Here is a 27,754-nt window from a genome sequence, read left to right on the forward strand (position 1 = left end):
TTAATTACAACTACTGGTTATACATGTACGAAACCTGTCACATTTCCCCTACAGCGGCTGTTTAATTCATTTTCATTCAAACCACCTACATGTAGCTGGTACAAAAAAAGTTTAAACAGCCGTTTTTTACTCTCCTTACGGCCGCTGTAGGGCAAACGTGACTGAGGTATAATGCATATTAACAACACAGGGTTTACAATATACATGTAGGATAGACTATGATTGACATTGCCTTATTATGAACATACATGTAGTTTTATATAGGGGAAGGCGCGGTAAGTTGTGACAGTTTTTGCTTTTTGCATGTTAGAATTGATATGATTTATAATCTTGTTGAAATAAGTACCTTGCCTTGAAATTTAATTCTTCTGAAATATTTTCCACCTATATATAACTTTCTATCCCCACACTGAAAGTCATCGTGACCTTTGAAAAAATGATGTCAAATGGCTCAACTTGCCCCATATATGGGGTAAGTTTGAGCCACCTTCTGGGGTAAGTTGAGCCACAAAAACTATATACAAAATGTATGAGGGGAGAACCAGCATGTCAATTTTTTGTTTAAAGTCTTTTCACTTGCTAATTCTCTATAAATACTAACATCCTTTAAAAGGAAAAGAGCAGTCATGTAAATTTGCTCCTTTTAGCCAGCATTTCAATCGATTTTTATGGTTTGTTTGTTTTTTAAGATACATTACCATAGGAATTACCATGGCTCAACTTGCCCCATGCTGTTTGGCTCAACTTACCCCAGTCCGAACTTAGTGCGATAATTTTGTATCCACACATTTATTATGCATCCATCATATAAAAGACTATGACAAGAATGAAGATCCATACCTGGACTAATAATATTGTTATCATGTCTTTATTATATTTAAAGACGTGTGTGTTTATAAAGCACTTATCTATTTCACACTCTTTTTTACTTTTTTGGGTGAAATTCATATTTTTCCCTCTAAAAAACTACTTTTTGTTTCAAAGTTGAAAACAATGTGGTGGGGTTAGGGGTTATGCTATGGGTCATCAATACATGACACCACCACAATGTCCAACTCATTCATTATTGGCCTGGGGCTGGTGGCTCAACTTGCCCCTATGCTCAACTTACCCCGCCTTCCCCTACATGTAAAGTAGACAATGGTTTACAATGTACTACATATGAAGAGGGTTTTAGAGTAACATCACTCAACATGTAAGAAGTCAAATATAAAAATAAGCACCAATCTTTTTTTTTCTTACAAACGTGGAATGAATCAGTATCACTGACAGCTGCAGCTTAAAGCATTGATAATATCATTTCTGCACCATTTCCAGACATGTTTAACCATACAGCTTTATCAAATCAACATTATTTAATCTGCTACGCTCCTCAAATCGGCAACAATGGTTAATTTTTCTATTCATTTTCAATACTTTGAAAACATATGTATACAACATCAAGTTGTATGATAATAGCAGTATTTTAATCAGTTGTCAATTTTTTTAATTCAGTGATTTTATCGTTATCAATATGTTGCCAATTTAGGTGTAAACGAATAGCTTTCAGGAACGACACCACATAATACATCGAAAAATTATGTAAACATTTTCAGTACTTTTCCCCAATCATACATGCTAGCATTCAAGACAATGTCCCTATGGGAAGTAAATCATTAAAAACAGTGATTTTGTATATTTCATTTTGAGGGAAAATTAATTGAATTTGAATACTTTACAATCCAAACAATGAAAGACATTCTAATCAACAAAGTGCAGCATCAAAAATACTAAGATAAATGAAACAAGTATTTCTCGAATTGTGTTAGCTCTGTCGGAAGAGCGGTGGTTTCTCAATCTAATGACCCAGGTTAGATTCCTAAATGGTGCGCTTGTGCCCTTTGACAAGTCAATTATCCTCCTTACCAGGTCCCTCTGAGAGGACCTAAGCCTTAGGTCCTCTGGTTGCTGGCTTACATGCATTCACATATTTTTTAACATGGTAAAAAAAAACATCGTCTCAATACAAATAATGGAATACACATTGTGCAGTACTATTCATCAGTGGTTTGTATACAAAATGTAAATTTGAGACCAACACATACATCACTTAGACAAGACGATGGACTTACTTCTTATTGAAACTGAAATTTAGCCAACTCAAAAGATTTTCTTTTGACTTTGACATTGAATACTTGTTTTCATTCCTGAAATAGCTCGCCAAGAATGCAACAATTTATGAAGTTCCATGAATGATCCAATCTAATCCAAATTAATTTTTATTGTTGTGACACCCTCTCCTTAATTCAAAGATAGGAATCAATATAATTGAAAAGACAGACTCACATGTTACATAATATAGGTGTGAACACAAAATGATATAAATATTTCTATAAAAGATTTGGATGCTCTAATACACATGTGGTATTGTGAGTCTTAGTTTGATCATTTCATTGAGATTGAGTCTCTTTGCCATTTGCTAGCCATTCACATTCCATGCTGGCAAGTGAGTCTTTGAGTTGTTTAAAGAATGGTCTATTAGAAGGGTTGGCATCCCAGCAGTCAGTCATGACCTGGTGAACCTTATGAGGGGTGTTCTCAGGGTTGCTCAACCTGTAGCCTTGACGCGTGTGTAAGAAGACGTCCTCGTGCGACAGGTTCAGGTATGGTTGCTCTGCGTAGGAGAACAACTCCCACAGGAGCACACCGAAAGACCAGACATCGGACGCAAACGTGAACTGATAATCCCATAATGCTTCCGGTGCTGTCCATCTAATCGGGATGTGTTCCTCTTTATGACCTACAAAGCATTCCTTGTGACCGACGTACCTCGCCAGGCCAAAGTCTGATATCTTAACATCCATTCTGCTGTTGATCAAACAGTTCCTAGTGGCAATATCTCTGTGCACAAACATCATCTCATTCAGGTAAGCCATGCCGCACGCAATCTGCTTTGCCATGTTGAGCTTTTCATACGTCTTCAGCCCGCTTCCTGGGCTGTTTGAAGTTCTTGAATTGGAGCGGTGAGGGCTCCTGGAGTGGAGGAAATCCTCCAGGTCTCCTTCCGACATGTACTCCAGGAGGAGACACAGCGGCCTCCCGACAAAGCACACACCCAATAGTTTGATGATGTTCTGGTGGGAAAACCTGGCGATCATCTGCGCCTCCCGATTGAAATACTCTGTCACGCCCTTGTCAGCGGTCGTCTTGAGTACTTTGACCGCGACACCGGTCTCCGCTTCCCCCTTCACCAGCTTCGGTGCCGTAGCCATAAAGACCCTTCCAAAGGCACCCTCACCGATGTCCTTTTCATAGATAACACTGTTCCTATCGTACTCCAGGTACGCCAGCTGGGGATTGAAGCTGGTGTTGAAGTTCTTGCCGTACATTGGATTCTCCGTCATCCCACTCAGATCAATGTTCTTGGGGAGGGTGAACTTTGAGATACCTCGGTAGTGTCTGACGCCAAAGACCAAAGCGCTAACTCCAATCAGAATGACAACAGCACTGGGTATTGTGATGACGAGAATAAGAAATATGAATGGATCCTGTTCCGCAGTATCTCGAGGATCCTCTCCTAAACCACTCGGTGTGCGTCTTACTGACTGAGTGGTAGGTATGATCCTAGTTGTTGGTGATGTAGGAACTCTTGGGGAAGCTGCTGAAAAACAAAAGTAAACAGAGTGGCTCAATAATTCAATACCATACTTAGGAGACAAATGACATCAAAATATACATTAAACAAGTGGAATGCCTCTGGCCGTCTCACCTGCATCACGCGGTTCAATATAGCAGCAGTGCTGACTTTGAATACTACTCTAACTTGCACAAGATGTTCAGTGATACATGGTTACTCTTATGTCCACTTTTTATGAACTAGACCAATAAACTTACAGAGATATGATGGTTAATCAACAAAAAAACCCAACATGGCCAAAGTTCATTGACCTTACATGACCTTTGACCTTGATCATGTGACCTGAAACTCAAACAGGATGTTCAGTGATACTTGATTACTCTTATGTACAAGATTCATGAATCAGATCCATAAACTTTCAAAGTTATGATGGTAATTCAACAGATACACCCAATTCGGCCAAAGTTCATTGACCTTTGACCTTGGTCATGTGACCTGAAACGCGCACAGCATGTTCAGTGATACTTGATTACTCTAATGTCCAAGTTTAATGAACTAGACCAATAAACTTTCAAAGTTATGATGGTAATTCAACAGATACCCCCAATTCGGCCAAAGTTCATTGACCCTAAATGACCTTTGACCTTAATCATGAGACCTGAAACTTGCACAAAATTTTCAGTGATGCTTGATTACTATTATGTCCAAGTTTCATGAATCAGATCCATAAACTTTCAAAGTTATGATGGGAATTCAACAGATATCCCCAATTCGGCCAAAGTTCATTGACCCTCAATGACCTTTGACCTTGGTCATGTGACGTGAAACTCATGCAGGATGTTAAGTGATACTTGATTAACCTTATGTCCAAGTTTCATGAACTAGGTCCATATATTTTCTAAGTTATGATGACATTTCAAAAACTTAACCTCAGGTTAAGATTTCAATGTTGATTCCTCCAACATGGTCTAAGTTCATTGACCCTAAATGACCTTTGACCTTGGTCACGTGACATGAAACTCTAATAGGATGTTCAGTAATACTTGATTAACCTTATGGCCAAGTTTTATTAACTAGGTCCATATACTTTCTAAGTTATGACATTTCAAAAACTTAACCTCAGGTTAAGATTTGATGTTGACGCCGCTGCCGCTGTCGCCGTCGGAAAAGCGGCGCCTATAGTCTCACTTTGCTTCGCAGGTGAGACAAAAACCTTAACTTTTTCACTGAAAAAGTTCACCAGATTAGTGCTATGGCATTAGCACATTCTCTTTCACGAATCAAAAAATTTTAGGGGTTCCGTTTTGCACGACTTTGGATGCCCTTCTTAACATACAATCCCATTCTAACACTTTGTTGTATTGCAGAAGCACCTACACCATCTACAAAGTGAAAGCTTACCCAAAACTGGTAAAATTTCATGAATTGAAAGAATTTGTACACTGTATCTTACTATTTGTTTAATCACCCATCTTGTACATCCAAACCCTATATAAATATATACATATTTTTTTTACTTCACTTGATGATTTCAAATTGTGATTATTTTAGAGTATACCAACTTTTCAAAGGAACTATGAAACAAATGTACATACTTAATAGAAGCAGCCTTGTACAATGTTCATTGGCATATAGTATCAAATTTGTATTATATTTTTCTTTACAACTTCAATATCAATTACATATCACATATCTAAATTAGTAATGAACCTTTTTTTTTTATAAATAAAGAAGTGAAATCAGTAATGTATGAAAATTACCTGTTGTAGGTTGGCTTGTGTCATCTGTGAAAATGAATATATATGAACATGATTTAGAAAACAAAACAAATGAATATATCATATAAAATATATGATTACGTACACTAAAATTTGGGAGACTTTTAATCAAGAATTTTCACCATTATTATAAGGGAATCCAATCCCAGTAGAAATTTTTAACAGAATACAGAGACAGCTGATTGGTGAAAGTTTGAAAAAAATTGGACAACATAATAAGAACATCATGCATTTTTAAGTTATGAAAAGCACTATCACTAACCCAAATGGGTGTATCATATATCCATATTGGTGGAATTATTGTGATGAAGGGTAAGAGATATTCCTCAATAACCCCCCCCCCAAAAAAAAATCAAAAGCTTTACTCAGAATTACATATTTCTTTCATGGAGACACAAGACAATATTCTTTTTATGTTATAATTTCATTATGGCACCAAGGGAAAATGAACTTAGAAGAAAACCACAAATTCCTTACTATCAACTACATGACCATAGCTTAGATTCTTATACATTCATCTATAATGTTTTACCAAATACCTGTTCAATTCAATTTAACAAGAACTGTCTCACAAAAAAAAAATTATCAATAAAACATGCTTGCAAACTCTAATCCTAAACTGTGGTGTTACTCAAAGCATGTGATCAAGCATTGACATCTATGTTAATATGTTTGGAAGTTTAAGACAGACTCCTTGTGCAAACTTTGGTCTTAACAAATGGGCCCTGTTGCATTAAGCACAACGATTGATCCATATGGCTGATTTCTATGATTGATTACATTGACATTTGTGCAAATTCAATGGTAAATATCAGCTCTACAATCAATCACTATGCTTTGTGTTACAGGGTCCTGGTCATACTTACTAAGAGGCCACAGTGACGTGCAATAGTTTTCCGGTAGATTCTCGCATGAGCTCAACCCAAGACTACGAATCTTGTCCGGTAGAGGGTCAAGAAAACGGTTGACCAGCTGAGCCCAGTCTGGACATCTGCTCTGAACGATCTCGCAATCCTCCCTAAATTATCATAAACAAATGAAAAAGAATTTTATGTGAGAAAAAACTAAATGATTAGAAAGTGGATGGGATAAGAATACAAGTGGAATGCCTCTGGCAGCAGTCACGCCTGCATCACACGATTTACTAGAGCAGCAGTGCCGACATTGGTAACAACCAAGATGAATAATTCATTCACAAAAACACCATTCATGCTTTGTAAGTTTCTTGACCCTAAATGACCTTGATCATGTGACTGGACAACTCGTGCAAAAATGATCAGTGATACTTGCTTATGCTTACGTCCAACTTTCATGCAAGAGATCCATTTACTTTCGAAGTTGTTTTCAAATCTGAAATTTGATTTAAGATTTCAATGTTGATACCACAACATAATCAAAGTTCATCGAGTCTAAAAGACCTCAGACCTTACTCCACTTACTTGCAGATTTTCTGTCCTCTAGGTTTCTGGCCGACCAATTCGCACTTTGGATGCGTACCGTGGCACAGGAGCTCTCTGATCCCCGCCTGACAGTCTTCGGGCATGTTCATCATCGTCTTACTAGACAGGATCTCAGAAAGCTTGCTATCCAAGGTAAGGGGTTCGTCACCGTGACCATTCACAAAGATATAGTAAGGACTGGATGGCAGCTGTGAACGGCAGGTTGCTCCGTTGTAAGCAGCACAGTAACTGCAAGAGACAGCAGACATGGATTATCAAAGTAACGGCCCATTGCTGAAGATGAGATTTGGGACTTGACAGTGCGCCACAGTCTTTAAATTTCGATATCTTTAAGGCAAGACCACTTCTCAAAAAGGCATATTTTTATACAACAGCAAAAAGAAAATTGAATTTAAAAGGGCAGCAAAAGAATCTAAGGCCAGACATTAAGGCATGGGGTAATTTCAAGTCTGGTGTTGGCATTGGTGTTGGAAGCACAATACCGATTCCTTCCTCTAGCTATTCTGAGTTTGTAAAACTGATCCAGATCACATTATTGACATCTTAACAACTAGCGAGTGGCTTTTCAAGACCAATCTTCATTTTATGTTTGGTGTTATACTCGTGTAAAAAATGACAACACCAAAAGGTCAACACTGAACTTGAAATCACCAATTGAGTCAATCTCTAGGCCATCAATGGAAGGCCTTGGAATTTATTCAAGTCCTGGGCCCTGTTGCACCAAAGAAAAACATTGACAATTTTTTTTTTGCTTCAGTTTTTCAATGTGTTACGTGTCATGGCATAATTTTGTTTACCAGAATTTTTTTTTTTTGGGGGGGGGCAAAAGTTAAATGAAACCATCCCCTGGTGTCTTCAAAGTCAGTCTTGTCTTACCTGGGACGGACTCCAGTCACAGTAACCACTCCATATCGGGCTGCAAACTTATCCTCGTCCTTGATAACATTCCGGTAGAAGCAAGAGTATGTCGCCGACTCTGTCACGTTTATGACGATCATTTCCTTACCAGTCCATTGCTACCAAAAGAAATAGTAATTGCAGATTTAAATGCAAACTGTTTAAAAATCTTATATAAAATTGTATGAAATGAAATCCATTGGATATAGGTATACCACACAGTAGGGGAAGGCGCGGTAAGTTGTGACACTTTTTGCATTTTGCATGTTAGAATTGATGTGACTAATAATATTGTAGAAATAAGTACCTTGCCTTTAAATTTGATTCCTGGGAAATATTTTTCACCAATATATAACTTTGTACCCCCACACTGAAATTAATTGTGACCTTTGAAAAAAAATGATGTCAAATGGCTCAACTTGCCCCATATGTGGGGTAAGTTGAGCCACAAAAACTATGTACAAAATGTATGTGGGAAGAAGCAGTTTGTCAATTTTTTTATTTGTAGTCTTTTCACTTGCTAATTCTCTATAAATACTAACATCCTCTAAAAGTAAAAGAACTGTCATGTGATTTTACACCTTTCTGCCTGCATATCAATGGTTTTCAATTAAAAATTTTTTTTTCATTCTTATTTCCATAAGAATTACCATGGCTCAACTTGCCCCATGTTGGCTGGCCCAAAGTACCTCAGTCCGAACATAATGCAATATTTTCACATCCACACATTTCTTATGCATCCATCATTTAAAAGACTATGACAAGAATGAAGATCCATACCTGGACTAACAATATTGTTCTTATTTCTTTATTATATTTAAAGATGTGTGTGGGTAAAAAGCACCCCTCTATTTTACACAATTTTTTTTTACTTTTTGGCTGAAATTTGTATTTTGCTGTCTAAAAAGTACTTTTTGTTTCAAAGTCGAAAACAATATGGTTGGGTAAATGGTTATGTAATGGGTCATCAATATATGACACCACCACAATGTCCGACTCATTCATTATTGGCCTGGGGGTGGGGGCTCAACTTGCCCCTATGCTCAACTTACCCCGCCTTCCCATATATGAATTGGGTATTGTCATGAAAAGCAATTTAGACTTTCCATCTTTTTTCAATCATGCTATAGGTGAAGTTTAAAAGTAGACAGTGTCAATCAAAAACAGATTTCATAGAGAGTTTACACTGAAAATTTATTTGATGGAATGATCTACAGTTGCTGAACATTAAAGAGGAACTCTGATTAAACCTTTATAAAAAAAGAAACCGAATGAATAAATTAATGCTAAAGTATTGGCATTAATTTCATTTATCCTGCCAATTCCTTCAAGATGAACAGAGATGAATCTGGAAGGAATGGCTGATCACTTTGGCCCCTATTCTGAACTCGGGTTTCAATCAAACCCTGGTTTTGAGTTGTGGTTTAACTATGGAAAGCCAGTTGGGGCACAGACCCTCACAATACAAACCCACATTATTATCTCATTTGACACTCATATTGTTAGCACTTGTCTAGGAATTGTAACTGAAGCATTTATCTTAACAATGAAAGCAAAAGGAAACAAATAAGTAAATATAAGAAATATGCAATATAAACAGAATTTCTGGCTCCCCATAATTTTGGCAAAGATTTAGACTATGGTCTAAGTTAAACCTGACTTCAGAATACAGGATTTTGTAATCAAAAGGGGACGTTGACCCTGGCGTGAAGCTGGTTTTGATCAAAGAAGAAAAACAACGGAAACAGAGGAGGAAGATGTAAAAGGAAGATTTGACATGTAGAAAGCGTAGCACTTACTGGAAGAGGTTCCGTGTTCTTGAACCAAGCTATCCTGGGAGGTGGGTAGGCTTCTACCGTACAGCTGAGATTCAACAGCTGGCCATAGCCTACGCTGTGGTTACCAGGCCCCTTTATAAATGTGGGTGCCACTGTGGGGGAAAAAAAACACATGGAAACATGTGAATTTGTCAGAAAAATATTAGGTGTGTTGAATTTATTAAAACAGAAATGGCTTGGTTTGTTTATCATGGACTATCATAGTTCTTGTAAATTTACATGTTCTTCCTGTATACATATTTTTTCTTCTCCTCCATTTATTTTTTCACATTGTGTCATGAACACTGCAGATTAAATGTCTGCTGCTACTACTACTACTACTACTACTACTAATACATGTACTGCTACTACTACTGCTGCTGCTGCTACTGCTACTACTGCTGCTCCTACTGCTACTACTACTTCTACTACTACTGCTGCTGCTGCTGCTGCTGCTGCTGCTGCTGCTGCTGCTGCTGCTGCTGCTGCTGCTGCTGCTGCTGCTACTACCACTGCTGCTGCTACCACTAATACTACAACTACTATTCCTAACATCACTATACTACTACTTCTAGTACTACTGCTAAACACTACTGCTTATATTACTGCTGCTACTGATACTTTATTCAAAATACAAATTCTTTCCAACAACTATCATACAAAATCTAATATCAATATGATGGTATAACACAAGAATTAAATCTTATAAGATATATTTGCACTTACTTAGAACCACCACCTGAATGTCAGGAGATACTGTAGTACCAAACTCATTCCTTGCCTTGCATGTGTAGCTACCAGCATGCTCCAAACTAGCTCCTGTCAAAACACAAACACAAATCCATCATTTATTTAATATTCAAACATGCTTTCCCTGGCTCATTTCACACTCTGACATGTACTTGTACTGTATGAACTAATATTGTAGTATACACATCAATCTGTGAGAATGTTGATTAATCTAGTCCTTTGATTGGTCAAAAGTGGGGTCATGTATCTGACTACACCCGCAAAACAACAAACTAAGGTGGCTTTCAAGATATAAAAACATTGCAGAGAGAGGGTGCTAGATCCAAATTTAAATTCTAAAGTTGAGGTGCCGTGGCCAAGTGGAAAGTCCGGGGTTCGATCCTGGCCGCGGCACCTACATGTACATGTATGCCTGTGAGCAAGGCATTTAATCTACAATGCTCTTTTATCCTACTTTCAAATAAATGGAAATGCTATATGCATTATTGGTAACTAGGTGTGCACTTAAAAAAAAGAAAAAAAGATGAATATATTCCAAATTTAAATTCTAATGACTGAAACACATTCCAGGACTAATGTAATAATGCATTAAATGTATTATATAATCATTTATATTGTATCTTGTATAAGTATGTAATTTGCAACTGCTTGAGATTTTGATGAATAGATACCACTATCATTTTATCATTATTATTATTATGAAGTAGTATTACAAATAATAACAAAAAAATATTTCCTACCATTTATTTTGAGTGAGCTAGCCCTGGGCTTGGTCTTTATTGAGAAGAAGTCACTTTGACCGATGGCTATCCCGTTGAACTCCCACCAGATCTCAGAAGGACGGACACTCTGAACATGGCACGTCAGTCGGACATCATCCCCTAATTCAACGGTCTTGTCCTTCAGCCCACTCTTCTCAATCACTGGTCCTGCAAGGCATTCAAGAGGATCAGAAAATTAAAATTGACAATATCATAATTAAAATCAGTGAAATTATTAAAATTGACCTAAGTTCCATCAACTTCGATACATGTAAAACAGAGGTCTTGAAATTGTTAGGCTGTTCAGTGATGTAATCATTGAGGTTGCTATGATTACTGGAGTTTCTTCAGTCAATAAACTCATAGGCCTATATTCTGAAGTCAGGTTTAACTTAGGCCATGGTCTAACTCTGTGCTAAAATTATGGGAAGCCAAAAGTGTCAACATTTTTATTAATTTGTATGTTTCTTATGTTAACTGTGCTCTTTCCTGATTCATCGATAGTGAAGACAATCATCTATTTATAATTCCTAGACAATACATGTAATTAATGATTTGAGAGCCAAATGAGCTGATATGATATCTCTACTGTTAGTGATTTACATGTACGTAAAAATTGGCTATCCATACTTAAACCACAACTTTAAACCCGAGTTTAAGTTAAAACCAACTTCAAAATACAGGCCATACAATGTAGTGTCCATACCAGTCATCAAAATTATGGTATTCAAGTTACATGTAATTTTTCTATTATCTATTTTCTTTTATTCAGGGATGTCATTGTTATATTTTACCATAATTAAGGTCGTGCCTTGTCTTTTTTGAAAATGAACTAATGGAAAAGAATCACAACCCTTCTTCATAATTGGAATGTCTGAAGTTCATTACAACTATCAATTGCTATGTCAGGAAAGCACTGTCAAATATTAACAAGTGGAATGCCTCTGGCCGTCTCACCTGCACCACGCAGTTCAATATAGCAGCAGTGCTGACTTTGAATACTACTCTAACTCGCACAAGATGTTCCGTGATACATGGTTACTCTTATGTCCACTTTTTATGAACTAGACCAATAAACTTACAGAGATATGATGGTTATTCAACAAAAAACCCCAACATGGCCAAAGTTCATTGACCTTACATGACCTGTGAGTCTGTGACCTTGATCATGTGACCTGAAACTCGCACAGGATGTTCAGTGATACTTGATTACTCTTATGTACAAGTTTCATGAATCAGATCCATAAACTTTCAAAGTTATGATAGTAATTCAACAGATACACCCAGTTCGGCCAAAGTTCATTGACCTTTGACCTTGGTCATGTGACCTGAAACGTGCACAGGATGTTCAGAGATACTTGATTACTATAATATCCAAGTTTAATGAACTAGACCAATAAACTTTCAAAGTTATGATGGTAATTCATCAGATACCCCCAATTCGGCCAAAGTTCATTGACCCTAAATGACCTTTGACCTTAATCATGAGACCTGAAACTTGCACAAAATGTTCAGTGATGCTTGATTACTATTATGTCCAAGTTTCATGAATCAGATCCATAAACTTTCAAAGTTATGATGGTAATTCAACAGATATCCGCAATTCGGCCAAAGTTCATTGACCCTAAATGACCTTTGACCTTGGTCATGTGACGTGAAACTCGTGCAGGATGTTCAGTGATACTTGATTAACCTTATGTCCAAGTTTCATGAACTAGGTCCATATATTTTCTAAGTTATGATGACATTTCAAAAACTTAACCTCAGGTTAAGATTTCGATGTTGATCCCGCCAACATGGTCTAAGTTCATTGACCCTAAATGACCTTTGACCTTGGTCATGTGACATGAATCTCTATGTTCAGTAATACTTGATTAACCTTATGGCCAAGTTTTATTAACTAGGTCCATATACTTTCTAAGTTATGACGTCATTTCAAAAACTTAACCTCAGGTTAAGATTTGATGTTGACGCCGCCGCCGCCGTCGCCGCCGCCGTCGGAAAAGCGGCGCCTATAGTCTCACTCTGCTTCGCAGGTGAGACAAAAATGGATGACTCAACAATATAGATCACTTTGTTAGTTTGTTGGTTAAATCTTTGAATAATTCTTATCAACAAAGATGTATCATGCTCCCATTCATATAAGGATTAAAAAGCGTGACTAAAAGTAATTATTAATTACATACATGTATACATTGTGTGCCAATATGCAAAAGATATTCAACATGTACATGTATCTCAATGATCATAGAGTGCATTTCACGAACGTGATCTGATGATCAATGCGGTGATGCAATATATACCCAAACAACATGGAATTCAAGTGAAATGTAAAGTCAGCCTTGATCTCTGTGAAACACCACCAAGGTAGAAATTCAAGCACTACTTCATGGATATATTGAGGACCACAGTATGAAGTCATTAAGTAAAAAATTTTGCTTTTCACCATTTTCATACATTTCTTTATAGATATGACCTCATGAATATTATCGGCCTGGTTCTAAATGTTATGATCCAGTCAAAGTAAATTTACCTTAATGGAGCTAATAATGCATTCAAGGGGTCATATCGTGGCCCCCAATGTACTAATTCCCACTAAATTTGGGTTGTGTGTGTGATTTCATCATGCCCCGCCAATTTATCATAGGAAAAAAAACCCCGCCAAGTTGCTCCCCAACAAATTGTGACGTCATCCCTGGTAAATGTACTCTACACACAACTTTACAACGCTTTTTAAAATTCTAAGCAACCTGTCGAATGCAGCATATATAATTATGTTTGTTCTTACTTGAACCTGTGATGGAATCTAAAGGTGGTCTCGGCAGTTCATCTTGTCCTGTTTCTTCTTCTTCTCCTCCAAAAGGAACACTAATTGTTGTTACATCGGTTAATAAATAATCTTTTTCACTAGTACTTTTCATTCTGTTTCCAACCGCAGGGGTTGGTGGAGTCTGATTGCCAATAGCTTTTGTGGTTATAGTTCTAATAATGCTTTCACTTAATATTGTTCTTGCGGACAGCGTCGAGCGCAATGTCTGTGATGTCGCCGCCGCCGGTGGTGATGGCGGCTTAGTTCTTGTTGCGTCTTTTGCAACTTGTGGCGGGGTTTTGGCAGTAGAGTCTGATTTGGATGCCGTGTCGGTGGCATACGATGTTGTGGATGTGGTAGGTGGCAGGGCATCTGTGTTGTGGTTAGTGTTGCTGCCATCTTGAGTTGTTGTGTGGTTACCCAGGACAGTCTGACCAGCTTTCTGCCTAGGAACAACAGTATCTGCAAGGGTAGAAAAGAAAGTTGTCAAAACAAATCTCAATTCACGAGATAATCCAATAAAAAGAAAATTATACTTGTAATTTTAGGGGGAAAATGACATTATTCATGCTTTGTATAGATTGGATGACATTATATTAAGCTAGTGAACATTCCCCTTGAATATCAGAAGTTCTATAAAAGTTTGCATGGTGGAATTCAGATAGAGGTTTACACTTCACTGGGAGGACATGCTTGTACAGTACAGCCTAAGCCTTCACTCTAAGAATTAATTAAAGAAATATCAATTGAAAATGAATTGGTCACCAACACTGATTATCTGTGTGAAAGATGAATATATATTTAAAAAAATTTCAAATGAGTCGTTTTAAAATGCCATTTTTTTGCCCCGTCTGTACACAAATAAAACAACTTTATTATGTGAAAATGCAACCTGCTATTGGGATTTCGAAAAGCATACTAAACAAGTATACGTGTATACTGACATTTCAAAAACTTAACCTTGGTTAAGATTTCAATATTGATTCCCCCAAGATGGTCTTAGTTCACTGACGCTAAATGACCTTTGACCTTAGTCATGTGACCAGAAACTAAGGCAAAATGCTCATTAATACTTGATTACCCTTTTATTCAAGTTTCATGAACTAGTCCATATACTTTCTAAGTTTATGATGACATTTCAACAACTTAACCTTGGTTAAGATTTCAAGGTAGATGACACGACTGCCGCCGTCATCGCAAAAGCGGTGCCTATAGTCTCGTTCTGCTATGCAGGCAAGACAAAAAGTAGGCGTTATACAATTTACTTCATAACACCAATCAATCGAGGTGAATGTACATGTTAATTTCAATAGCAAATGCTAAATGTTATAAAGGACAATGTACAGTACACTACTGTACATGCATTTACATGTAAGTTGTTCACATACAACTAAATAATCTAGCATTCCTGGTGCTGGCTGGATTCTGGTTTTTATGGTCATGTCCTCTCTCTCAAATATTTGCTTTCCCACAAACATTTCAATAAGATGTAGTGTATTGACACATTCTCATTACACCAAGCATAAAATATGTTAATTGCTCAGCCTCCTACCACAGTGTTGTTTGTTGACATTTCACAAAACTTGGCAGCAAAACATGTAAACAGGATTGTTATTGTAAGTCAGGGCTTTGGAACACAGGGTGAATAGAATCGTTCAAAATGCAATCCTGGTACACTGTCCTAAGTATACATGTTGAAACAATTTCTTTATCAGGATTTCTTTTTTTGTATATATGGTAACTGTTCTGCTATTGTGTGAATTCAAGATGAGGGTTCAAATGCACAATTTACTATTAACATTCAGCAGCAGTCCAGCGGTCACTGGGTGAAAAGCCACGAGGACACGACCTGTGAGAAATGCTAGGTGATTCATTATAACTTTGAATTTTTAGATCTTCATAATCTACATAAGGTGGTTTCAGACTGCCTCGAAGTTCGTCAGTTCCAGGTATTCTCTGATCGGGAAATTTACCCCGTAATGCAAGGCACTACATGCAAATAGCGAAATGCATGTACAAGCAATAAGAAAAACAACCCTTTCAACATTCCTTTCAGTGAGAACACGTACATGTAGTCTTCACCATGTAGTGCTCATTTGGGGGAACTGTGACATTTGAAATGTTTAAATATACATGTACATGGTAAATAAGCGTAATAACATTGTACATGCAATCTGCATAAAACCTGGGTTCAACCAATGGTTTTCAAAACCACCTTTGTGAATTTGGGCCATACATGTAGCAATTGTTATGTCACCTGAAATACATGTATAAGCATTAAAGTCAAACCAGAGTGTATACATGTATGTAATGTACATTATGCAGGCTGAGAGTTTGACCGACTACATGTAGATTTTTAGAGGCTGTATTATTTCAAATGGGTATTGACTATGAATAGAAGTGTGTGTGGGTGGAGATCACTGGATTATGTAACAAAGATCTTAGAAGACTCTGGCAAAAACAACTTGGAAGATACATTAATTCACTCCAACAAAATAACAATACAAGTGTGTAGACTGACGTAATCCCATGTAGTCCAAACAGATAACTATGAATCGATCATACCTTTGATCATGTCAGATCATACCTTTGACTTTGATCATGTCAACATTACATAGAAGTATATAGCAAAACTATGTCTTTATATATAAATTTATATGTATACTGGTAGCCAACATGTTTGGAATTTTGAATGTCTGTTTTTTTTAAAAACACTTGCATTTCATGCTTGCACTTTGAAAACTTTTATAGCAATCGTACAAGTTGTGTGCATCCTACATCTTTGATAACCTTAATTCCCAGGGTTTCCATCAATTGAAAGGCTATCCTAGCCTCCTCAGCCACGGCTATGGATGCCTTGTTGACTGGTCTCAATTATTCTGCTTTGCAAACCCTACACTTGAGTAATAAGGGTCTGAATGTGCAACCTACTCATGTCTTGTGTACTGAAGGCCCTCTCGCAGAATTGAAACAGCAAGTTCTGTATGTGCTACATGTAGTCTTTGCCTGGAGACACACTTGTTGATCGAAGTTTCAATCAGGGTCTGTGCCTGCAGACATTGGCCTTGGAGATGGTTGTTTTTGGTGCCTTTTTATCACTTTTTCCATGGGCCATAAATAGAGAAGTGGCCTTGCCCTAAATATGTATATCAAAACTTAGTCTGTACCCCTTTCATAAACCCAATTAGGCGGCTAATAGCAGCATAATTTGGTCGTAAAATTGGAGGAGGACAAGAGTTATCCGCATTACTCCGATGCTGCTATGATCCGCATAATAGCGGCATCGGGATAAGATTTTGAGTTTATGAACGCATTTCCAAATAATGCGGATAATTGCCATGGTGCGGTCACAAGGTCACCCTTTTCCAACACAACTGCATCGGAGGGGGCGTGTCCTGTTGTCATGGCGATTATCCGCCTTTTTCAGGACGGGCGCTCGTAAAAATAATGCGGCTTATTTTCGGAGTTTATGAACGCAATTTTTATTGAATTATCCGCATTACTCTTAGACGGCTAATTGGAGGATAGGTTTATGAAAAGGGTATTAGAGTGCCGCAGGTGGTTGCATTTTACATGTACCTTTCGGTAGACTGACATCTAATCGAAAGACAGTTAACTCGTTGCAAACTGGAACATGGTAACCCATGTCTGAAACCTATGGGAGGTTGAAAGCATCATCCATTGACACCATGCAGCAAAAGACTATACATGTACAATGTAACAAAATATTCTACTTTGTATGCAAATATCAGGTCGTGGATCTATACCACTCATGAACAAACACTTTAAACTCAACGACTCGGTTGCATTCCACACATTGAAATACTGTATACTGGCCCACAATTAAAGATAAATTCCAGTTTTGGTAACGATCTGAAAATGACTTTTTACAGAATCTAATATAATGACCACCCAAGTCTCTGTTTGTATGAATAAAAAATATGTGCCAAAGGATTCTGGAAGAAATTGTGCAATTGCAGAGAAATCAGCAAAATAAGCGCGGATTCGGTCACTTCCGTCGGGTCTTTATTCCAGCAATAATAATACACTGTCCCACGTGTGCCTATCCGTGTTGGTTATCTTCAGAGTGAACATTATTCAGCGTAGATTTCAAGATTTCACAAAGTTCAGTTTATGTAACTGTACCAGATCTAGATCCTCGATGATATACTGACAATTAAGCCTGGTTTTACAGACTTTCTCATGAAATCAGTGTTTACTGCAACTACTGGAATTTCTCTTTAATACCAGAAATGTACATGTACTGAGTGAAGGTGGTAGACCATCATTGTCTGGTGCAGAGTCATCACAGAAGATGCCTCTTGTTTTCATACATGGTCAGTCAACATGTACACTATCAAAAATAATGGTCAGAAGTTGAAAGGTTGGACATTAGTACAGTTGCTGTACTTATAGATAGACCTATTAATATTATCATTTATGTACCATTGGTACAAGATTTACAATTGTATTTAGAGCAAAAACGGGCAAAAATGTGACACACTTTCAATTATCATGGGACTGACAAAGCATGCCTTGATAGCCACGCTCGCTTGGCGGCATACTAGGATTCTGTCCCATCATGCATTGCAAAGAGGAACCGAAATAGCATACTACTCGGGTGGACTTGACCTCTCTGGGAAAATCTAATTCAAACAACAAGTTGTTCTAGTAGAAAATTGAGAGATATGAAAAGCACAATGATCTAAATTATGTAAGCTTGAACAACTATTAAAAAGGTGCATAATGTTCATGTACATTTTAAAAAGCTCATGAATCGAATTCATGGATATATCACAATATTCATACATGTACCAAAGCACCCAGTACGGTCATTTGTTTTTGGTCACAAACAACTCTACACTACAACAATAGCAGTACTACAGATGAATGGATATGGGCTTTCTTTCTTTCTCTATCTCTCTCTTTCTTTCTCTAAGATCAAAAGACCAATGTAGATCAACAATAAGGGGAATTACAAACAACAAGCCAGCTGCAATTATTAAGGGCAATGACTATGAATTCCTCACTCTGTACATGGACATGTACTTTACACATGTATAGAGCTTCATTGATGGATGGATTGCAAAAGATTATCTGGACTTCTCGACATGCATTTAATGACTATAAAAACTGCTCAAAGGACCAAGATGGAGAGTTGAAGATGAATATTTATCACTAAATACTGTTTTTACACAGGATTTTCTTAACCCCGGACTATCGCTAACCCCGTACTATCCTTAACCCCATACTATTTTTTTCCTTTTCACACATGCCAAATTGTTATTGCTAGCCCCGGATAAGGAATGCTTGCTTTTTACACACGAAACTCGCTAACCCTGGACTTGTGGTTTTTGTCGCTCATTCGTAGTACAAGTACTCGTACACTTTTTACACACGCTAAAATTTCCTTAACCCCGTACTATACATGTAGGTGGGGCTAAATTGCTATTTAGCCCCACCTATAGTACGGGGTTAAGCTTAGCCCACTTTCATTTTACACTAGCGATCTTAACCCCGTACTATCGCTCTTAGCACCGCAATTGCTGGGATAACCCTGCTTTTTTGCAGGGCCAAATAATCCCGTACTATAGGTGGGGTTAGCCCACTTTGCAAAAATGCTGTGTAAAAAGAAAGTGGGCTAAGCTTAACCCCGTACTATAGGTGGGGCTAAATGGCAATTTAGCACCACGTATAGTACGGGGTTAAGGAAATTTTAGCCTGTGTAAAAAGGGTATTATAGTATTACATGTACATGTAAAAACACAAATGCATGTTTTATTAGGAATGCATTAAAAACATGTATATTTTTGGCTGCAGGATTACATGTAGCTACATAGAGTAGAGAGTACATGTACGAGTGTATTTTTATTTTAATTTTTTATTATTGATTGATTTTTCTTTATCCATTTTTATTTTTCATTTATTCATTTATTTTTTGTGTTGGGTGTTTACTTTTAATGTACGAGAACTTACATTCCATTAATATTACATGTAAATGTAGTTACTTTTAAAAAATTTGAAGCAAAAAGGTATTTTCTCAAATTTTTTATATTCGCTGGAGACTGGCAACACTCACGCAGGATGTTCAGGGATACATGTGTACTTAATTACTCTTTATGTCTAAGTTTCATGAACTAGATCCATAAAATTTCAATTATGATGACAATTCCACAAATATCCCAAACATCAAAGTTCATTGACCATAAATGACCTTGGTCATGTGACCTGAAACATGCGCAACATATTCAGTAAATACATGTACATGGTTACTTGGTTAAGATTTCAATGACCTTTGACCTTGGTCATGTGACCTGAAACTCAGGCAGGATAATTGGTAATACTTCATTACCCTTACTGTATGTTCCAAGTTTCATGAACCATAATACTCCATACACTTTCTAAAGTTTACATTTCAAAAACTTAACCTTGGTTAAAATGTCAATGTTGATGCCGCCACCGTCTTTGGAAAAGCGGCGCCTACATGTATAGTCTTGCTCTGCTATGCAGGCAAGACAACAACAAAAAATAAATTCAAATTAATAAGAAATTGTGAAAAAAAGTTTAATAAAGTGAACAAGTGAGAAAGAGATGGAGGTCAAATCCAGGCTCTACATTCTTCTGAGCAGTTTCAGAAAGATGATCAAACAATCTATCTCTTTCTCTCTTATTAACAATAACAAATGAATAATAACCCACACATTACAAGGGCCTTATGAGGTCACACACACCTACAGTAGTATGCTCAGCTTACAAATAAACTTGATCTAATATCGTAAACAAGGATGCATTACACAAAAGCAAATATGCAGAACCATTGTCACAATTGGCGTAAACAACCAGAAGCATTCCATTTCAAGATTATTTGACACATTTTTCTCCTACTAATCCACAACTGGCAAGAATGCAGTTTTAAAGTGTTCCACTGTGTATAAAAAGTCAATGGAAATAAAAGGACTCGGAAATAACAATGTGCACGGAAATACCCGCCTTGTTGGCTATTAGAGCGCAAGAATAAACAATGTTATCATATGTCACTTGCACTTTCCTGAGCAGTATCAGAACATGAAGCAAGGTAAAAAAGGGCACATGATCAAAATCATGAGGCCTTTATTGTGAATAATTAAAGGTACTAGTTTTATGAAAAGGGTCATTTCAAGATCGATTGGCAGTATGAACTGAAATGTGCACATATTTTACAGATAAAAGCATGAAAGTACATGTATGTACAGCAAAACTTGAGACTGGTTTTCTTTATGGTCATAGTCTAACTCTGTGGCATAAACTTGAAAAGTGTTATAAATAGAAAACTGAAAATGTCAAACTAGTATATGTTTACACTGTTCTATACCCATGTTTTAATGGTGAAAAAAACTATTTGTATTTAAATTAATTTTGAAATTTCATCAGACGATTAAAAAATGATTCCAGCGTTAAATGAACCTGATAATGGAACCCACACTATTTAAGATATCTGTCACAAATACAGTAACACCTACATGTAGTAAACCAGGTTCAGAATACAGGTCAATCCTTTAAATGAATGGACTTGAACCATGTTTATGAAGATCACATTTTAGTTCTACAGTGTAACCAATAATTCTCAGTTTTAACATCCCGATCCAAAAGTGTACAGAGCAACTGGAGATAAAATGTCCTGATGAAGGGCACAAAACCCATGGTATTCTATCCAACCCCAGACTTGTACCCCCCTTTCATAAACCCAATTATGCGGCTAATAGCAGCATAATTTGGTCGTAAAATTGAAGGAGGACCAGAGTAATCCGCATTATTTTGATGCTGCTATTATCCGCGTAATAGCAGCATCGGGACAAGATTTTGAGTTTATGAACGCTTTTCCAAATAATGCGGATAATTGCCATGGTGCGGTCACAAGGTCACCCTTTTCCAACACAACCGCATCGGAGGGGGCATGTCCAGTTGTCATGACGATTATCCACCTCGTAAAAATAATGCGGCTTATTTTCGGAGTTTGTGAACGCAATTTTTATTGAATTATCCGCATTACTCTTAGGCGGCTAATTGGAGGATGGGTTTATGAAAAGGGTATTAGACTCCAGTCTTAGACTCCGGTCGGGCAACTACATGTTGACTACTCAGCCCTAGCATTTAGACAAGGCCCAGTGTCTGATATGACATGTACAGTATTTTAGAAACTGAGCGACTAGTAAATGAATAATTCATAGCAAGCAGTAAAAGCCATGTTACGAAAGGCCTCACAACAGCATTCCCCCAGGTTTCGCCAGCTCTCTTCGACAGCTAGTCTTGTTTCAGCCACTATTTGACAAGGATAATAACTAAGTCACAAGGCATTGTCAAAAGGCTAACTCGGCCCTGGCATCCCTATACTTGTTTGTGTACAATGTTTTTTGTAATGACAATGGCCCGTATTCTGAAGTCAGGTTTAACTTAAACACAGGTTCAAAGTTGTGGTTTACATGTAAGTATGGAAAGCCAAAAGTATCAAAATTGTTATTAAGTTGTATGCTTTATGTTTACTGTGCTCTTTCTTGATTCATCGATGGTGAAGACAATCATATATTTATACTTCCTACACAATTATGAATGATTTGAGAGCCGAATGAGCTGACAGTATATCTCTACCGTTAGTGATTATGTAACAATTGGCTGTCCATACTTAAACCACAACTTTAAACCTGAGTTTAAGTTAAACCCGACTTCAGAATACGGGCCATTGTGTCTGCGACTTACCTACAGTATATCACCATGGAGTGAGTGTAAAAAGCAGTGAGGTGGATGTCATGAGACCATGGCCGGGTTTTGGACCCAGAGCCTGGAAATTTTATGTATCTAGTCAGCAACTTAGACAACTTTGGTATCTCCACCATATTACATGTACATGTATTTATGTGTAGTTGAGGTTACCTGTATCAATCAGATTTACATCTGGGACTGACCTTTAACATCACCATCCAAAGACTTGCAAGAGCAATCTAAAATGACTTGCTAAGGGGCATGATACATGTAGCATCACGGCAGTCTTTCAAGCTCTGGATGGAGTTTCACATACATGTAGCAGCACCAGTGAAGATAGTTCATCAGTAGTTAAGTGTTGATAAAAGAGCGCCCCCTCAGGTAAGGTGGGTTTCGACCAGCGGATGTGTAAGCAGTGCAAATCAGCTGGACTTTGGCTGATTATTAAATGGTGGCTTGCATTGTTACTTAGAATAACCCCCGTCTGTTGTGTATCATGGCTTTAAATGTAAATGTAGGTGTAATTTTGGTGGCAGCGGTGGGATGTTTGGTGAACAGAAGCCACCTTTTGGTTTTGCTCCCGTGTATCTCCGCCCCCTCCTCCCCCTTCTGACTTTCAATTTGTCTGCAGTTTTTACGCCTTCATCCTCCATTTATAGACTTTGCTGAATTTATGGCCTCCTTTTTATGCTTGGTCTATTCTGCTTCAGTATTTTTGTCAGGACTTCAGATCTCAACCAAATGAGGTTTCTTTTCTGAGCAAGTTTTTGAGGAAAGCTGGTGGGGCTCCGTACATTGTTATTTGTTTACATGCCTTTTGATTTCATGTACTTAAATTTAAACTCGGAATTTTACGAAGAGAAGTATGATAAGTATAGGAAAGGTTGTTGCCCCAGTGATGATGGTGTACAGTATACAGTCTGAATCATCGGTTTTGGCCAATCATCAAATGGTGACTTTAAAGGTCAAGCCCACCTCAGAAAATGTTGATTTGAATCAATAGAGAAAAATCAGACAAGCACAATGCTGAAAATTTCATCAAAATCGGATGTAAAATAAGAAAGTTATGACATTTCAAATTTCGCTTATTTTCAACAAAATAGTTATATGAACGAGCCAGTTACATCCAAATGAGAGAGTCGATGATGTCACTCACTCACTATTTCTTTTGTTTTTTATTGTTTGAATTATACAATATTTCAATTTTTACGAATTCGATTAGGACCTCCTTGCCTGAAGCACAAAATGTTAAAATAATGGAATTCCACGTGTTCAGGGAGGAATGAAACTTCATTTCACATGACAATGACGAGAAAATAAAAATATTTCATATTTCATATAATAAAATACAAAAGAAATAGTGAGTGAGTGATGTCATCAACTCTCTCATTGGATGTAACTGGCTCGTTCATATAACTATTTTGTTGAAAATAAGCGAAACTTTAAAATGCCATAACTTTCTTATTTTACATCCGATTTTGATGAAATTTTCAGTGTTATGCTTGTTGAATTTTTCTGTTTTTATTCAAATCAAGTTTTTGTTGGGGTGGACTTGTCCTTTAATTATTACACAGAATAAACCTGCTTTTGTTGAATTTCCGTTGTTCAAATGTTTAACAAAAACTCAACATACGACTGGTGACATGTTTTATGTTGGTTGAGATGCTCTGTTATTTTGTCATTTAAAGCAAGTTATAAGAACCAGCAGTATGTAAAGCACCACCTCAAGTCCTAAACTAATTGTATTTTATACCTTTATACCGCATCTACTGGAAAAATACAGTTGTGTCTGCAGTCAAGTTTCCAGGTATATCTTGTACATGTACATTGTCTTCCTACATGTAGCTTGGATAAATTGCTTTACTGCATCTGTGCTATTTGTGCTTTGCTGTGCCAATGCAGTGACTATATCACTATTCCCATGCATGAACATAATGCCACACAGACCAAAACTTGTCTAGTTTTGTTTGGAAGTGATTGACTGTTGATGCTGTAACTACTTCAGCAGGCAGAGAATTCCAGTCACTGACCACTATAACACTAAAGTGTTTTGCCTCACACTCAGTCTACTCCTCAGAAAAAGCTTGCAAGGATGGCCACAAGTTGCTTGAGTGGTAGCTGATGTGAAGAACAATCTCTATTCACATCATCACTGCCATGGATTATCTCAGACTTGAATCATGTCACCTCTTCGCAGTCTGTACTTGATGGAAGGAAATTTCATCGCACGTTGCCTTCTGCCATAGTCTATTTCCTTCAGGGTTGGTACTACACGTAGCTTGGTTTCTCGTCGCTGGACTTTCTCAATAGCCTTCAGGTTAGAAGTAAATTTAAATCTGGCCAGGTTCCAGAAACATTCTGTGCAGTGTAGTTATGTACATGTTAGCGTGGATGTGTCTCTCAACATCTTGCCGACTCAACTATTCAGATTCAGTTGGCCCACTTTAATGATAACAGTAACACACTTATTGTTATGCTACTAGGTACCTAAATGAGTTTTTTTCCTCTCAAAACATTAAAGTTTCTCTAAAAAAATTAAATTAAAGTTAATTCATTCTCTTTATTGTTAATGGTTATAAATCTAAAAAAAAAGAAAGAATTGCTGTAGATCTAATAACACAAACTTGATGATAGACCACATCAGTGGTGTAGTAAGCATAAATTTTGAGAGGGCCAGATATGGCGTATCGGGCAAGAATTAGAAAAAAAGTTCTGAGCAAGCAAGCAAAAATTTTGACAATTTCATTACAAATTTACAGCTAAAATCCAATTTGTGATAGATTTTAACACAATATTCATGCTACATTAATTGAGAACTGTATATACTCAACAGAAGAATATTTCACCCTTCTCTCTTTCCTTTTCTTTTTCTTTTCTTGGTTGTGAAAAAATTTGGGTCAAGCATGCCCGGATCCTTCCCATCTGTACTCTACTGGCATGAAAAATCAAATTGCTAATTCTATTCACTGCTCACTTAAGTTTTGAGTAACTTTGGGGCTTAGCTTCTCTTTTTAAGATGTCAGACATGAATCGATTACAGTCTGTATGAGATGTGACGTACGTGCGTGATGCCTCGTTCTAAAAGGAGTTAGTAGATCTAGAGTAAAGTACCCAAACATCGGATGGTTTCCAAATATCGGACGAAAATTACTTCAACTCCCTCCCCGTAACTACAGGGACCCGTATTGGCAGGGGACTTGCATGCAGAAGATACAATGTACATGAACAGAATTGAACTGCACACATAGAAGATCCAAGTTGCTGCTCAAAAAAAATATTCCAGGGGTTAAATCTATGATTTTGACTTTACAGAGATCTTATGACCCTCGCTAATTATAGACTCCAAAAGATAGATGACCAAAAAAAAAACTTGCAAGGGGGAAGTGACTTCCGCCAGAAATATTGTCGCCGAGGCCGAGATCACACGTTTGATCTATCGCAAAAAAATCTGCAATGGCCACTGCGGGGTTCCCTACGGTGGGAAATTTGACACCCTTCCAAATATGGCACGATCCCAAACATCAGACATATATGTATCGGCCGATTGAATTGGAAATGCGTGCTGTTGACGCGCGAGTGCTCGTTTCCAGAGCCAAGTCGCGCAGCTGAGGGAAGACGTCGATGTTACCTACATGTAGGGATACCTAGGGAAGTTTCTGAATGTAGGCATGTTATGCCTCTGTATTCAGTTCTAGGTTTTTCCTCCTCAAGATGGCTGGCTTACTTCCGGGAACAAGGCTTTCGTAGTCATATTTTATTGGCTCATTTTTCCAGCATCTATCCAGGGCAGCTTCAAAACTGTGCACACTTGGGGCAGTGACAACATCATTACTTAGGCTGTTCCATGTCTTACGTATTCTAACATAAAAAGAATTCCTATATTTTTGGGTCTTTGTCCTTGGTATGAACAATTTTTTTACTGTGACCCCTGGTATGTTCACTATATTTTTCTTCTAGATTAAGTTTTGTACATTGATCATAACTATTAAAGTGTTCCGATATGTTTCAATCATATCACCCCTAACTCTTCGATACGATGTTAAAAGCTGAAAGAGGTCCGATTGTTAAGTAAATCATCATTATTTACCACACAACTCTACGTGGCCGATATATGGAAACTACGTCTGATTTTCGTCAAAAAGCAAGAAGCTCGTTAAGTAGGCCTAGGGCTAGGCTATAGAGTAAGTAATAATGTCCGTTTACATTTACCATAATTTTTTTAATTTAATTTTTTAATGACAATATTCAACATTTGTACTACAGAAATAAACAAGATTTTTATTTGATTCAATGATTGTATGTTTATTTTGGTCAAATTATGCTTAACTATCCAATATTTGGGCACTTGTCTTGACTCTAGCAAATTAAAAACAAGCGAAACTTTCATTTCAAATGCCATAACTTTCTTATTTTACATCCGATTTCGATGAAATATTCAGCATTATGGCTAGTTTGATTTTTTGGTTGATTCAATTCAACATTTTTCTGGAGTGGACTTGACCTTAAGTTACTCCAAATGATACCCCCCTTCTTCCAATTACCCCCCCCCCCCCCGTGCACCAGATGAGGAGCCAAAAATAACAGGTGTGTGTACATAAATGCGTGCATTACGAGTGTATGCGTGTTGTACGGTATGGAAGATGGTGCACGATAAAATAGAATATATATAACAAAACAAAACGTTTTATCTTACCATTTGTGCTACCGTAAGTGATGGAAACCAGATAAAACCACACAAGTGGAATAGCTGCAACATATAATCGCCACATCATACATATTGTCAGTCGAGCTAGCCTGCTAGCAACACTAAAAAGTTCTCCAATTTGGTATAATTTCACACTGCATACCTCAATATGGCGACTTCCATGCACACATACTATACGAATCATACCGTAAACATGTAAGACTAGTCCATTATTTAGTAGGTGTAATGGTTAATGAACATTTTGTAAAGGAAAAATGAATATTGAAATTTCAATACTGATACGTATTTAAACTGAATTCATTATATAAATTATTAATATATCTTTATATTTTGATTAAAAAGTAAGATTACTTTTCATGGTGATTCGATAAATGCACACGTAAGTACAACTCATTTCCTCGTGAGTAAATGGATTACGCCAGCCG

The 27,754-nt window shown here is 37.2% G+C and overlaps 1 protein-coding gene across 2 annotated transcripts; it reads right to left on the bottom strand.

Moving 5' to 3' along the window:
* Positions 1-1,149: 1,149 nt before the first annotated feature.
* Positions 1,150-27,519, bottom strand: LOC121423582 (muscle, skeletal receptor tyrosine-protein kinase-like). 2 transcript variants are annotated; one of them, XM_041618946.1, is made up of 10 exons: positions 27,318-27,519; positions 13,868-14,350; positions 11,059-11,247; positions 10,295-10,387; positions 9,551-9,681; positions 7,731-7,870; positions 6,834-7,082; positions 6,261-6,412; positions 5,377-5,400; positions 1,150-3,640 (listed from the first exon to the last, which is right to left on the bottom strand). In XM_041618946.1, exons 1-10 carry the CDS (start codon positions 27,511-27,513, stop codon positions 2,430-2,432), a joined length of 2,868 nt encoding a protein of 955 aa, XP_041474880.1. In that variant the 5' UTR covers positions 27,514-27,519; the 3' UTR covers positions 1,150-2,429. The 2 variants fall into 2 exon arrangements, with proteins under 2 accessions (XP_041474880.1, XP_041474881.1); XM_041618947.1 differs by having other exon boundaries at positions 1,150-3,637; positions 27,318-27,518.
* Between the last annotated feature and the right edge of the window lie 235 nt (positions 27,520-27,754).

This window comes from Lytechinus variegatus, chromosome 11, assembly GCF_018143015.1.
Source record: "Lytechinus variegatus isolate NC3 chromosome 11, Lvar_3.0, whole genome shotgun sequence".
In the NCBI taxonomy this organism is placed as follows: domain Eukaryota; kingdom Metazoa; phylum Echinodermata; class Echinoidea; order Temnopleuroida; family Toxopneustidae; genus Lytechinus; species Lytechinus variegatus.